The 15505-nt window shown below is 41.9% G+C and overlaps 1 protein-coding gene across 1 annotated transcript in view; it reads left to right on the top strand.

Moving 5' to 3' along the window:
* Positions 1 to 15505, top strand: part of APBA2 (amyloid beta precursor protein binding family A member 2) — a 72596-nt gene that overhangs the window by 31414 nt on the left and 25677 nt on the right. Inside the window, exons 2-4 of the mRNA XM_088520108.1 lie at positions 10433 to 11442; positions 13752 to 13832; positions 14510 to 14546. Of these exons, the coding sequence (XP_088376234.1) occupies positions 10471 to 11442; positions 13752 to 13832; positions 14510 to 14546 (1090 nt within the window). The 5' untranslated portion in view covers positions 10433 to 10470. The remainder of the gene's footprint in view (positions 1 to 10432; positions 11443 to 13751; positions 13833 to 14509; positions 14547 to 15505) is intronic.

The following is a 15505-nucleotide window of genomic DNA, read 5'->3' as shown; positions in this document are numbered from 1 at the left end:
AGAGGACTCTATTCTTCTGTTTTCCAGATTATTATTATTTTTTTTAATGTAGAGAACTAGTCTGAGTTTGTTCAGCTTGGTTTTGCTCTCCTAGCCAAAGGCTGAACTATTTTGAAGCTGAAATTTTATATTATTAGCTGTCAATTATGAACACATACCCACTATCAAAAAAAGAAAAATCATTCCTTCACTGTTCTTGTTAAAGCAAGCATATGTGGTCATATTTGCAGGGCACTATCTCTGGGCATACAATACTATTCAGGAATCTATCCAAGAGGATTCCTATGTATGTGAGGACACGTAGCAAGGAAAGTCAGGAACCAAAAGTATCCAGTATCAGTTCAAGACAGTGGAATAACATTCACCAGCATCAGCAGGGCCTGAATTAGCACTTAGGTGCATTTAACTGAATGCTTAGCAGAATGGCCCCTTTTCCTTTCCTTCCCCTAAATTTACACAAACATGTTCTTATGAAAAGCAAAACAAGACAAACAAAAAACATAAGTTACTGTGACACATCATAGGCTTCCACACTGTGATATGTAATTTTGGTGTTAATTTGAAACTAGATCTCAGAAAAACCTTGTACTATGCACTCCTTGGAGGTTATACCAAATACACTTGCTTGCTTCTATCCTCATGATTTAAACTGCTAAACAGTGCATATAGCTCCCTAAATCTGAAAACATTACTCATTTTCTCATAGGGGCAAGGGGAGAAACATTTGGCCACAGAGGTTATGGATTGCTGGCCTTTAACAGATACATCATTTATTTCTGGTGTCCTTTTACTTTCTGTGTTTTCATGTTGGATATTTTCATGTTAATTGAGCATAGAGAATTTAAAGATAAATTGAAAGTTAAAGAAATTACTTTCCTATGGTAACTTTGGCTGTGCAAAGTTTTACCTTTTTTCAGAGCACAATCTTGAGTATCCTGGTTTCAGAGAACAGCAGTTACTGTGTTTTTCCTTAGAGTCCCTAATTCGCTTCCAGAGCCTGTGCTACAGCCTTTCCTGTACAGGCTCCCAGTTTTTCTAGTGACTGCTGTAATTAAAGCACGCTGTCAGCGCACTGTATTAGCAGGTCCCCAATACACCCTAATTTACTTTGTGCGCTTTTTCCCTCTTTGTCTCTGTTCATAATAATGTAGGTGTCTGGTATAGATTGTTAGCAAAGATTTAAAATTAAACATAATTAGGAGCTTGTTTATACCTCTATTATCTTGAAATACCTAGTAAGGACAAATTTTGCCTTGGTGTGTTTGTATATTGATTCTCTGCAGTCAGTGGCACAATCTATGTTCTCTCCTACCAGCCAAGGATGCAGCATAAGGGGATCAGAAACTGATACACACACTGATACAGCGTGTGCTGGCCTGGCTGCATCGGCATGAAAACCTTTGTATGGGGGAAAAAGAAGAACAGAAGACACTGGTGCTCAGCACCATTTGTGCCTGGAGCTGTAACAAGGTACCAGGGCAGCCCATCAGCCCAAGCTGAGCTTCCTCCCCTCTTCTGAAGGCGCTTTCTCAGCAGGGCTGTACATTTACAGATGATGGCAGTAAATAAGAAAAACAGTTTTAAAAACTGTTCAAAGCCTGTGGCTTTCACATTGCTTGACGAGTGGGAAGAAAAAAGAGCCATTATCAATGTCTTCCACTTGCTACTGGACCAATAATATCTGTGACATTTAGGCAGTTTGATAGCTAGGGGACAATGCCTATTTGTCAAGTCTAATTCATTCCGATAGCCTGGCTCTCGCTTGTCCCCATGATATATACAATCACAATCTGCATATGGATCCCAACTCTGTTCATTTATTATTAGAAACTGTTCATTTATTCTCTTGAAAAATCATCTCGTATAGAAACTCAGATGAAAAACTGTACAGTGATTAAAAAGAGCTAGTGAAATGCTAATTTAGCTAGTGAAATGCTAAGCTGCTTTCACCAGAGTCTAGAAGAGTATTTGAGCAGAACCAACATTTTGAGCAAGATATCCTATTTTTTTCCTCTAGCTGCTATCAATGGTTATTTGGGAACATGTTTAGAAAATCTGTGGAAAGCATTAAATGAAATGAAACTTGATAGCTAATTAAAAAATAAAGTCAGCTTAAAGTAGTTGAGTTGATTCTAATATCAGCCAACTTTGATAATTTTGAATATCTATCTGCTCCCCCCCCAATACAGCATATTCTCATCTTAGCAACTATATGAAAGGCCAAGCAGAAATTTTATATGCTAATAAAAATGAACAGATTCAATAATGCAAAGAAACTAAACATGCTGCAGAAATAATTTTCACTAATCTTTTGATCATATCTGTACAGTGTGCTAGTTGTAATAAATATATATAATGTCTTACATCCTCAGTAATATGATAACAAATAACTACAGCTCTTTTGTGAGGTGTGAATTATAGCAGGTGCTGGAGGCAGTTCCACCTCTCCCCAGCAGTTGATACCCCCGAACACGACAGCAGCTCTGGCACATGAAATAATCAAAGTAGTAAACACACATTGTGAGCAAGTCAGCAGGCAATTTTATCCCTAGGTAGCGTGTCTATAAATAAGTAGATGCATTATGGATGAGTGGCTTTCTATCCCTACACTGGGCAGCCAGGCACGAGGTAGTCAAGATGTGCAACAGCTATGATTTACTTTCTGAGCCAATGAATATCATTATTCTTGCTTTACCAAATGTTAAATCATTGGCTTGAGGCCTCTTTGGAAGAGGATGTACAGCTTAACCATGTGAAAAAAAAATAGGGAGTCCTTATTTCTGAGGCTTATATTTTGAGACAGAAACATGACTTCAGCCTTTCAGACAACTGTCAAAGGAGTACAAAAAGCAAAGTTCAGAGAAGGAGGATGTGTGATAGATTAAGATATGGAAATCTAAAATTATGGCATTTTCAGACAGTCTATAACACATCTTACCAGCATCATATTCATAAGCAAGAAGGAGATAATGCTGTGGGATCTATAGCCCCAGCACTCAGAGGTGAGTTATTTCTCAGGGAGACCCACTTGTATGACTCATCCACGAATGGCTAATCACAGACCTTCAGCGCTGTGAGGGAAGGGAGAAGCTAAAAATATGGCAAGTAAAAGAATAAAATAAATGTGAGACAGCTACACTTACACTTTATCTTTACAGTGTGGAACAAATGTGTATGCTCCCCTTTTGGAAGTCAAATTAATTCAGAAAACTGAATGTGAGAAAGAATTCAGATTCATCTGAGCCACCTCTTGGTAGGAGGAAATTCTGATGCTTTTGCAGGGCACTCAGTGCAGCAGCCTGGAGAACAAAACGCTCCAGCCATCCCCAGCGCAGGTGCAGGGCTGCCCGGGGGGCTGCAGTCCCCACGGACGCACCAAAAAGCGCGTTAAGGTGCCAGCCAAGCAGCGGCGGTGGCCACAGGGAGCTGGTGCAGGCGTGAGCCGAGGCGGCTGGACCAGCGAGTGCCCCGGCACGACACCTGCCAACAAGGGCTGTTTGAATAATGAATGAAGCCTGCTTACATAACTGTCCTTCTTTGGGTGCTGTACTCGTAGGTGTTGGAAAAACTCATGCCCATGGCTGTAGCTACGAGACCTTCTACCCGAGACGCGTGTTGTTTTTCCTGAGCTGAACACACCCCAGAGCAAAGGCCAAGCGGGCACAAAACCCTCCAGCCCTGCCAGGGCCTCCTCTGCCTCGTGCTCTGCAGAGCAGCAGCAGGGAGCTCTGCCCCAAAGGAGCTTCTCTGGGGCTCAGACAGCGCCGCTCACCCTCTGAAGGGGGTACTGGGTACAGGCTCTTGCTCATAAGCTGCCACTATGTAGGAGAAGGAATACTGTTTTACCTGCTTTAGCAAGAAAAGCATTTCAATTTCAGAAATTTTCCTTTCAGTGGATCAAACCTATAAACAAATATTACATATCTGTTTAGAGAGAGAATTTTATCAAGTATTTTTCTTGCCCAGAAGTGCCTCAGGTTAATCATTTTCTGTCTGATTACCAGTTCTTCTCCAAATAATTTGACTTCCTGGTATACAAGGTAACTTTGTGCAGTGATGTTGCCCAACATATCCTAACGAACACAGTAATTGTTTTTGTATTTGATTGTTTTTAATTCTAATGAATATTAAGTGATAATTAACTATCCTCTATGGGCAACATCATTTTTAATCTGAATTGTGAATCTGTGAAGATAAAAAGACCTCTGCAGTACAGATTAAGAGAAGAAATTTTGACCTAAATATCTGGAAAACTAATGCATAGGAACTTTAATTTGATATTCATCAAAATTCAAAAGTGGATAAATAATAGATAAACTATTTATTTATTAATAGTCCTAGTAATAATTCTTGAACTCATGTGAAGAGAAATCAATATTTCGAGCTAATCTACCCCCCACATACACCAGCCCAGCTCTTCGGAAGGCTGCTAGGACTGTGTGCAGGTACCCAGTGTTTGACTGAGGCAAGGGAAGCACTGGCCAAGCTCTGGGCTGACGCCAGGACCAGGCACCCCAGAGTGGTGCAGCTGGTAGTGCAGCTCCGAAGTCATTTGTAGTGAAATTGTAGGTTCAAAAAGCAAAAGCAAGGAAGGATGCTAAGAAATGAAATGTAAGCTCTCCAGCAGCTAGGAAAGTCTCACTCTGGGTGCTGAGCTAAGCCAGGAAAAGGAACGCTGCTTTCTCTCCTTCTCTCCACTAAAATAGCTTAAAATCTGGCTGCCCTCAAAAGACCACGAGTCACTTGCCTGACTCTGCCTCCTGTAAGGGCTGGGGAAAAGTACACAAAGGGGAAATAAAAAGAGAGAGGGGAGCCTGGCCTCCATCTCAGCTCCTCTCAGAAACGTTGGATCATGTGAATTAAAAGCTTCGTAACATGGTGAACTAAATTCTAATACCAATTAGTAAGTCCTATCATCATTAACCATGACTATCAATGTGGTGAATACTTTGGTTTCAGTAACAGGTTATGCGTAAACCTTCCGAGCTTCAGCAGCATAAATCAGACCACATCCAAACAATTTTACATTAAAATCCTTATTTAGAAAGGAGAGTCTTATATGCATAAGATTTTATGCATAAAAATTTGTTGCTGACAAGTGATAGGAAGGCTGGTGGGTGTGAAGGTTTTGAACCATCTTGAGTATCTGCTAAAGTGACTGACACAGTTTATCATCCAACCACTTAGAAATCAGAGAGAACTCTGTGATGTGTAATTTATGTCCTAGACAAAGAAGAAAAGTCTTTTAAATCTTTCTTTTCAAATTAGGTGATCATCCACCAAGGAACAGCATGATGGAAAGAACCAGCTGCAGGTTACATATTTTTGAAAGCTGTAAACATGAAATTTGTGACATAACTCACTGCTAACAAAACCTCTGATAATCTTAAGTTACTATTCTTATTAAATCTGCATTTTGCAGAAAGCCTCCTAATTTGACATTACAGTTTACTGAATGCACTTAACAAAAGATTATCTTGAAAAGAATGAACATGGGATGCTTTACTTCTGCGTTATTTCAAAATATTTTAAAATTATTTTTTATTCCCCATATCTGCCAGAAACTTAAGTGTATTTGTCTGGAAAAGTGAGGGCAGTGCTAACAGAAGAAAATCACAAGCTAATCCTCCCAGGCTAATGGGGTACACCGTACACCAGAGAGGTCTCATTCTTACCTGGGAGGAACCCGCTGCCAGTCCCCGATGCCAGGTCCCACTGCAGGCTGCCCAGTGCTAGTGAGGAAGGGGACCTGAATTCAGCCAGCTCCTAAAATTGGCTTGCTGCATCTCTGATTGATTGATTGCAACATGCTCACTTAAGTGCCCAAGCACAGCAGGTGGGTGGTTGGGTGATCCAGCAGTTCTTCATTTTATCTGAATGGAACTACCTGTTTCCAGCCAGCTGGGTGGATGAAGAGCTCATGTTAACTGCCTGCAGGCCACAGCTACTACTACTTAGCAATGACTAATTACTGTGCGTTAGTAAATACCACTTATGGGGAATGTTTCATCATTAACACCTACAAGTTGAACTTATTTTGAGATAAAAACACTAAAATGATACTGAAAGTTTAATTACTTTTATACCATATATTTTTGGTAAGTGCCAAGTTAAAGAATTTACCTTCCTTTTGCATAGCCAGAAGATTCATCATTTTAAAACCATGGCATGCTAAAATGGCACTGTTTCTTCCATTAAGTTTTCTTCAACATGACACTAAAACATGAATTTTTCAAAGGACATTTATGAAAAAGAAAGTTGGTGGCAATATAAACAAAATAAAGGCATATTAAGGCATAGTTCTGTAACTAAATTAAATAAGTTAGCTGTTCTCTAAATGAAGGAGGACAATTAGAAATTGAGCTGAAGTCAGGCTGAGAGTGATGGAGTAGGGTAGTACTTGTAGGGTGTCCTGTTTTACTAATGTCTGAAGTTACATGCGTGAAATCTCTGCTGTGCTTTCCTGCCTACACAGAATGCGTGTGCCACAGCTAGTAGCTCTTAGAAGCCAAGTGTTTGTTGCAGATACAAAACATTGCTTCAGTGCTTTTAGAGTCTTTTCATCTACTCTAAGGAGATTTTTAAATAACCATGGTTTTCTAAAAGCAGTAAAGACTTATTTCCACTTGCACAATCCTCAGGAAACCATGTGGTTGCTGTGTTGCAATTATAACTGGATGCAACTAAAGGAAAGGAAGGTTTTTATTATGTATATTTAATGATGAAGTTGAATTAACTAACACTACCCTAGAGTGATCTGATATTGTTAACAGATTAATGGATTTTGCTTTGTAAAGACACAGAGTATTTAACGATAGTGTAGTGGGCAAGGTCACAGCTTTTGACGAAACGCACATGAAGAATAAGAGGAATTGCATCACTATCATGCTGGGGTGTTATTAAATATAATTTGGCTTGGTGGCCAAGCGCACTTCATACTGTTGTGGAAGACAGTCTTGCAAAAAAGGGACTCTGAATTTCTTCTTATTGCAAACACTCTCTGCAAAATTGTTTTCTTACCCTGTGAAATTTAGAATTTATGAATCTCTCAGAAACTGCAAATCTTTATTTTTAAACTTCCTAAATCCTAAATCTCACCTTCTGCCCACGTCCCCAGATCACCTTCCCCTGGGTGCATCTGCGTGGGGTGTAATGGTTCTTCTGGAGAGTCACCATGCAGGAGGGACGAGTCCTGCACAGCCCCTGCCCGGGCTCCATTCAACCTGCTTCAAAATAGTTCAGCTATTGCCACAGAGAAAGACTTCCCTACCCTAACCACCATTTTATTTTTAACTACTTTTTTTAGTTTAAGCAAAATTACTCATCTAACGTCTACATTAGGGACCAAGTGATGAAATTTAGCATCAGAGGTTTTTGCAGTGAACAATTTTTATGTTTGCTAGAACATGGAGATGAGTAGGAATTTATTTATTTTTTTTTTTAATTCAAGAAATTTAAATGGACAAGAAATAACCGTGTTAGAATAGTAAGGGCTTGGAAAAGTTGCAACAGAGCATTTTTGCATGTGAAAATTGCAGGATCCAGGTGCTGTTACAAGATGGTTTCCTGCAGCAGGCCCTTCTGACCGCAGTGGGTTCCACGGGCAAGTTCAGCTGCTCCCGAGTCCTTTGCCCATCTTGTCCTGCTGGAATTCCAAGCAGGGACCCTCCCACAGTTTCCGTAGAAAAGCTGGCCTGTGTTTAAGGCTGCGTTTGGGACAGTGCCCTGGGGAAGGCCTGCGCAGCGCGGCCGTGACGGTCTCACAGTTGTGTGGTGGCGCTGGGCGTACGCTGGGCCTGGGCCTCCGCAGGAGCTGGTGGCCGTAGCTACACCGTGATGCCGGGACGGTGCTGAATCTCTCGGAAGGAACCACGTTACAGAAACCCTGGGCAGGTGGGGCTCAGTCAGGCTTCTACGGCCTCTTCTCCATTCACTCCCTGACGAGCTGCTCGGGGTCAGTAGTAGTTCATAACACAGCATTCCTGATGAAAAAAAATAAAGCTCCCTATGGTATAGTTACTTCCAGAAAATTAATGTTCTGTTATGTGCACAGTGATCTGTGATGGTCTTGTGCTAAGTGAGGGTGGGACCTGACCTTGCTATTGACATAAAATATTACTAAGGAAATTGGAAAAGACGAGCATGGAAAGCATACAAACTAGCAGGAGCTGGAAGGGCTGCCAGACTTCGGTGTTGTGTCCGTAGGCAGCACTATAAAGGGCTCTATAAAACATTTTATAGGTTTCCACAATCCGTTCCAAATGGCCTAGAACTTGGACCAGAGTAACTGAACAATTTTAAGTTGTCTCATAGTAGCCAAAATGCATTTTAGTTGAATCAGGAGATAAAACTGTTCCAATGAACTGTGGTGGTGTTGGAAGATAACGCTGCACCATGACCTTGTGATACTGCTCCCTTGTTCTCAAAGAATTAGGAAGTACTTTTGATAGTCACCAGAAAAGATTAAAAACATTATGGAATTACTCATTATAGAATAAATTATAAGTTGAAGCCAGTAGAGTGTTTTGAACTAAGAGTGTAGCTAAAACATGGAGAATGTTTTTTGAATATTTAAAAATATATCTTGGATCAGAATGATTGCAAGCCAAGATACTCCATAGATACTTAATTTTGGAGACGAGACTCGGCTCATTCTGTTGAACAAGGAGTTCTCCCTCCATCCAGCCTTAGCACATCTGGTTTATTAACAAGGTCATCATTTTGCAGTGCTTGTAGTCATACAGTCCAGGCTCACTCTCTTTCAGTCAGTTCACAGTCCTGCAACACAGATCCAGGTCTTTCCTCAACACAGCCTACAATTTTGGTCCTAAAAATCTTTCCTCAAGTAACAATGAGGATCTAGCACTGCAGACCGATTATTCTTCTTTATTGAACTGTGGAATTAAACCTCCCAAATGACTAAACCACATCAACAACAATTGATAGATAAATCTGTGATTATGCGTATTTTCATCACTTCAGCAGAAAATAGCTAATCATTTTAATTACAAAACCTGCAGTTTTTACAGGGGTATATATTCAAGGAGCATAGAACTCTGCTCTATCTTGCCATTTTTTACATTGCTAGAGGATTTTACTATCTTTAATATAACTTTGCATCTGTGCTATTTTTAATTTCTGTTGGTGGATGCCAATTTTAGAGGACATTCAGAAGGCAATTCACAAGGCAGTTAGCTCATTTTAAATGCTTATTAAATTACACTAAGCAGGGCAAATGTTATATATCACAAAAAGAAAAGCAAAAACACAGTTCAGAATGCATATCCTTTAAAAAAAATAAAAAGAATTTGAAGTCCAGTTCTGAAACCACCTCTGTCTGCAGAAGAGTATGAAAGGGAGGATCTGCGTTGTGCAGTCTGTCGTATAGAAAAATAACTGTGAAGATACGGCATTTCTAAGCATGAAACGCCCCCTGTAAAGTGGGAACTGCCCCTGTAAATCAGAGAACAGGCCTAGCGGAGCCCGTGCAGCAAGTGTTTTTTGGAAGTTCACTTCTTTTTTTCCTAGGCATTTTGACCTGGGAAAAAACGTGTTTTGCTTTCAACAACAAAATTTGAACTGCAGTATTTTAAAATAGAGAGCGCTGTGCAACCGGCCACTGAATTCCTGCCCCGCTGGTGCAGATGGGGCGTCCCTGCTGCGCACTGTGCGGGTCTGCTGGCAGGCTGCCCATGGGAAGCCCCAAAGTGCATCAGGGAGCAGCGCAGGAGGGTGGCCCGGGAGACTGCGGGGGGGATTCGCGGCGCGGGCGCAGGATGGACAAACAGAGCCCCCTGAATCCGGCAGGCACCATCAGTGCTGCTCTTACCCTCGCTGCCGCAGAGCATGTTGGAGTAGAGCCGGGTAGAAACCACCACTGCTGCAGTGGCAGCAGCTCCGCGCGCCTCGTGCGCGCATCCAAGAGTGGTCATGGCACATGGTGCAGGACGCACATGCTGAGTGAATGTTGTTTCCCATATCCAGCTTGCCTGAACACAGCAGATCACTGTCAAGCTTGTCTAGAATCATGTTTTCTTCATATATCTTATATAACCTTGTGCTTATATAAACTGTTGGTTAGTGAATGGGGGTCAAAGTTATGACTCCTTGCTTGCAAGAAAAAGAAGTGAAGAAGTAATGTCAAGGTTCAGGATTAATTTTCTGTCAGTTTGACAGAAGAGATCCTACACTGGATCACATTAAACCCAGGTGCAGCAGTTGCTCTTTATCTCTTCCTTTCAGTGTGCCAGTTGCTATTTTCATTCCATGCTTCCATAACAGGAACATTAAAGGAGGTGTCTTTGAATCTGTTTAAATATCTACAAACACATCCTTTCTACAATAAAATATATCCATCTCTCTGTTTCCCGTTAAAATTGTTAATCTCTGCCAGGGACCTTTCCTGACTGTGCGTTTCTCATCTCCCCTGCAGGGATCCCTCAGGAATGATGGTCGTGTGAGGAGCTGGCTATGGCAAACCGGAAGCGCCAGAGCACGGCCGCCACCATGATGGAGCAGCGGGCGCGAGCCTGCCCCGCGTCCCCGCGCGGCCGCGAGCCGCACGGCGAGGACGGCGACCGTCCCGGCCACGAGTACCCAGCGAAGGAGGCAGAGCTCACAACCCTGGGACAGGCAAGTCCCACTCCTGGGCACCACGAGTGCAATGATCATAGCGGAGATGGTGACTCCAGCTCAGACTATGTGAATAACACCTCTGAGGAGGAGGACTATGATGAAGGCTTGCCGGAAGAGGAGGAAGGTATCACGTATTATATTAGATACTGTCCAGAGGATGACAGTTATCTGGAAGGAATGGACTGCAATGGGGAAGAGTATGCTCCCCATGAAGAGCACCATGTTGAAACGGATGAGTGTCAGGAAGCTGTAGAAGAAGAATGGGCTGAAAGTAAAATCCAGCACCAAGATGAAAATGAGGTCACAGATAGGCAAGAGTGGCAGGAGGGTCAAGATAATAGTGTTCAAATTTTGGAGGATGAAGTCTCTTCCTTGGAGATTCAAGACCAAGAAGAGAACGTACAATATTGTCAAAGTGAAGGTGGCTATCCGGACTATTACCCAGCAGAGGCTAATGGAAATTCGCAGGGAATATCACCGTACCACTCTAGAAAAGAGGATGCGGAGCTGGAAGAGCAGGAAGAGGACATTGACCAGATCGTAGCAGAAATTAAAATGAGCATGAGCATGAGCAGCATAAATAGCACGGCCGAAATGAGTCCCGAGCACACTGGGCCTGAGAGCTTGCCACACGACTATAAAGAGACTTGTCCCAAAGGGGAAGCCCTTCACGGTGCTAACAGGCACGAGGGGAGGCCAAAGTCACTGAATATCCCGTCTGCGTCGAAGCAGAGTGGGGACGTGCCCAGAGGCTTTAAAACGAAGTCGAGAACTCCTGAGGACAGACAGAAGTGGCCGCAGGAGCAGGTATGAGGACCTGTTTGTGCAGAGGCATATGGAGGCACTGTGCAAGTGTTACGTGGGTTGCTGATTTCCAGGAGAAACCCAGGGCAATACTTTTTTTTTAGTGTATAGTGCATTCTACAGCTATACAGTCATGTTGTGGTTTTAGAAAGATGTACCAGATGTAAAGTTAAAGAACTAGGAATGAAGGGGTTTGCATTATCAGTAGGTTTTGTAAACAAGGTATTCCAGATAAATGAGGCAAAACTGGGTTGTTTGCACTGTTTTTCCATTCTGTAACTTTTTCGCAGTGACACACTGGAGAGAAAGTTAAAGTTGGGGTTGAGCACTAAGATAATTGAGGAAATTTATTTCCAGTAAGGGTCCTCTTCCACTGCCTTAATGGCCAATTACCTTTAATTCCTTTTATTTGCAGTAGGATGCATGCCAGGACTAGGTGCTGTGTATATTAAAAGCTACTGCAAGAGGCACTTGCATGTTATTGTGTTTTTGTATGAGATTGGGCATATCTTGACCTTGGTACCACTACCAGTATTTGGTACAGCTAAAACATCAACAAAATCCTCTGAGAAGCATAGGCAGGAGCCTCCCAGCTGCCCTGCTGCTGCCTAATCTCAGTGAAAGCTAAAATGACACTTCTGCCTGAATGGTAGAACATTATGTTGCACTCCTGGGTGAACAAAGATTCTGTATCACGTCACTATGCTAAAAAGAATATCTGATAACAAGTTAAACCCCATCAAAACTACCTTAAGTACAGTGCAAGTAAGAAAGCTTTGCTAAACTTTCAAAATTTTACCTTCATTATAAATATGATGAAAGAATAAACTGGTTCCATTAACATTTGAAAAGGTCCAAGATATTTGAAAACTTGTCTGCAGTTAACCAGCAGTTGGGATTGTATCAAGTTTAAAGCAAAGGTCTGAATGCTAAGAACAAAGGCAAAATGAATGCATTTTATTGTTAAAGTCTCTTTAGAAACCAAAGTAGGAAGACTAATTCTAGGACAGTAATATCTTTAAGTGATCTCTTTGCATTCATTTGGACCTGACACTGGACGCAACCCCAGACCCCACAGCGCACCCGGACCCAACCCGGGACCTGACCCCAATCCCAACCCTGGAGCTGATCCTGGAACTGATCCCAGACCCAGTCTTGGACCTGACCCCTGACTCGACCCCTCCCTTTGCCATAAGTGCTCTCAGAAAACCTCAACCTCTCCCCCCATCCACACACTTTTTAGGAGCAAAATATTAATAGATGTGCTGGAGACAGAACATTTTTGTGTGCCTAGAGATGCTTGAAGGGAAGGGAGCAATTCCATGTACCTGCAAGTCTGCCTCATTAGAGCAGGGCTCCTAATGGTGTAGGAGAAAGATGGGAGAAAAACCAACTTTGCCATCATATACAGACCCCATCATACACAAAATGAAAACCATTTATGCAGTTCCTTGCAGAGGTGATGTGATGGATCCCAGCTCAGCACGGATTCTACATAGACCTCATAACCTTGGAGCCCAACTAGTACATGACAATAACATATGTACTACATATGTGACTAGCCAACAATAAACAAGCCTGTTTCTGTATTCCTGAAGTCCTTCTGAAAACAGCAATTGCAGTATATTTCAGTGCTATAAATAGCACAAAAATGAAATGTGGTCTGAATGTTTAGTTATATTTTACATTACGACTATATGGGTTTACATATGCAACTACTACCAGAAAGTAGAATTGCTTTTACGATCCCCAGGGATCGTAAGTACATAAGCTGAATGAGAGCATCTAAATCTAACTTGTGTGACAGAGCCGTGTTTCTGTGGTGTTTGCAGCAGGCAGGGTGTGCTGAGGAACCCAGCCAACCAGCTCTTTCTTGATGTGCAGGTGCATTTTCATTTCAGTCAAGTATGTGATAATCAGCCCTGACAGAGCTTTTAAAATATTAAAATTCTGTGCTGTATACTGGAGCTAACATATTTGCTGTCACTCTTTACGAATTAATCTGTTTTCAATATCACCATGTCATTTTACCTGCTTAAAGCACGCTTGATCTAATCCTACTATTTTAGGGAATAACTTATCCTTGTTAGGTTTGTGTTATTAAACCTATGGATATAATCTTTACTCAGAATATTTATCTTGTTGAAATCTATATACACTTTTTGAATGTACTTAAAAATAATATTTCCCAGTGCAAAAATGCTGTCTTTGTGCCTTCGACTTCCCCTGAAATCTGTGCTTTGTTTTTGACCTTTTCAGAAAAGTAAAAGAAAAAAATGAGGCTTTGAAAGTCTTTCTGTGTTTTCTCGTAGATGTGCAATGGTTTAGAGCAGCCAAGGAAGCAACAACGTTCTGACCTCAACGGCCCCGTCGATAACAACAACACCCCCGAGGTAGGTGTCTGGGCCGGGCCGTGCTTGCTGCCGCAGCCGGTCGTGTGGGAGCCCACGGCACCTGCACCTGCGGGCTCGTGTGGCTACCGGAGCCGTTGGTGTGGCTGCCCACGGCACCTGCACCTGCGGGCTCGTGTGGCTACCGCAGCCGGTCGTGTGGCTGCCCACGGCACCTGCACCTGCAGGCTCGCGCCGCAGCGCTCCGGCAGCACGAGGACGGTGGAGAGCACTTCCAATTTGCCTTTTTTTGCATTGTTGCTGGAGGCAGAGAAAACGCTAAAGATGCAGGATGAGCTGAAAGCTGCACAAAATGAAATGATATTCAGGCTTAAAAGGAGACATCTGATATCTCCACAACATACAACATATTTAGCCTGTGGCCTGTAACAGCAGTGTGGAAGACTTTTCTCCTCAGCTGATGTTTTGTGCAGCTGAACCTGTTTGAAATGCTTTGAGATTTCAGGGTGAAAGTGCTGTGTAACAGGTTGCACTTAATCACTGTAATGTAATACGCTTCACTATGCTGTACTCTCTGTATAGTGACTATGCTGAAATTATAGAGAAAGGTGAATGTTTTTCAAACAATGTTCAACTATTTAAATATCATATGAATTATACTTAAATTCATGAAAATTATCTTGTTATATTTATACCATGTTGTTTTTCTTTCCTAACAGACAAAGAAAGTGTCCTCATTTCCAAGTTTTGTTGATGGTAAGTTTTACATGGTTCATAATTAAAGGAGTATAAAACAGAAGCAAGTGTTTTAATATATTTAAGAATCAAATTCTTAAATCCAGTCACACCCAAACCACCAAATGGTGTTTTATTAAATAAACCACCAGTTCTGTTCATGATATAGGATATGTAGAAGCACGTAACACTTTCATCCTAACCTGTGACAATGGGAGCCCAGGGGCGATGAGCGGGAGGAGCATTTTGGAAGGATTAAAGTGGACACAGAGACAGCTACTGAGGGCAGTGGGAAACTCGTAGAGATCTGCCCCTTTGACCTGCTCTGACGTACTCTTCCCTGCAATGAGAATGATAGATGAATGTTAAAAATTTGATTTCTAATGCACACCTCTAGAAAACCTTACTGCCATTTAGAATAATGCACCTGTTCGATACATTTTCCCCTTATTCCCTGATCTCATCAGCTTGACTAGCAGATTCTGTTTTCAGTCATTTCCTTCAAGAGCCAGAGCAAATGGAAAGTTCACAGATTGCCCCCTTTTCATAGATTGACATCTGAAGGAAATTACACAGAACGCTTGGCATGTACTGGCTAACAGGCCCTAAATAGAGGTAAATTAAATACATTCCCCGAAGGCAGAGGAGTCAAGAAAGCAAGCTGATCCTTTATAATACACAGCTACTGGTTGTGGAGTGGACAACAGTAACGGGAAGGCAGCATGAGTGGAGCAATTTTTAAAAAAAGGCTAAAAAATGTAACACTTTGCACTTGCAGATAAAATCAAATGTTTTCATTGTATTGGGATGAAAAGGTGATGTCTTTTTCTTTCTTTAACAATCAGTTCACTACTGCTCTGGCAGAAAGGGGTCTGAGAACCTGTTAGCATAAAATATTTTTTTCTAGTTAAATCATTTTTTTTTTCTTGAATGTCATAATATGAGAGGATAAGCTGTCTGTTGCTTTCTGTTTTCTTTCT

Source organism: Tinamus guttatus, unplaced genomic scaffold (assembly GCF_059628265.1).
Source record: "Tinamus guttatus ecotype Peru unplaced genomic scaffold, ASM5962826v1 Tinamus_guttatus_pri_ptg000004l, whole genome shotgun sequence".
NCBI lineage: Eukaryota > Metazoa > Chordata > Aves > Tinamiformes > Tinamidae > Tinamus > Tinamus guttatus.
Note: the sequence above shows the minus strand (reverse complement) of the source record. Positions and strands in the feature narration are given on the sequence as shown.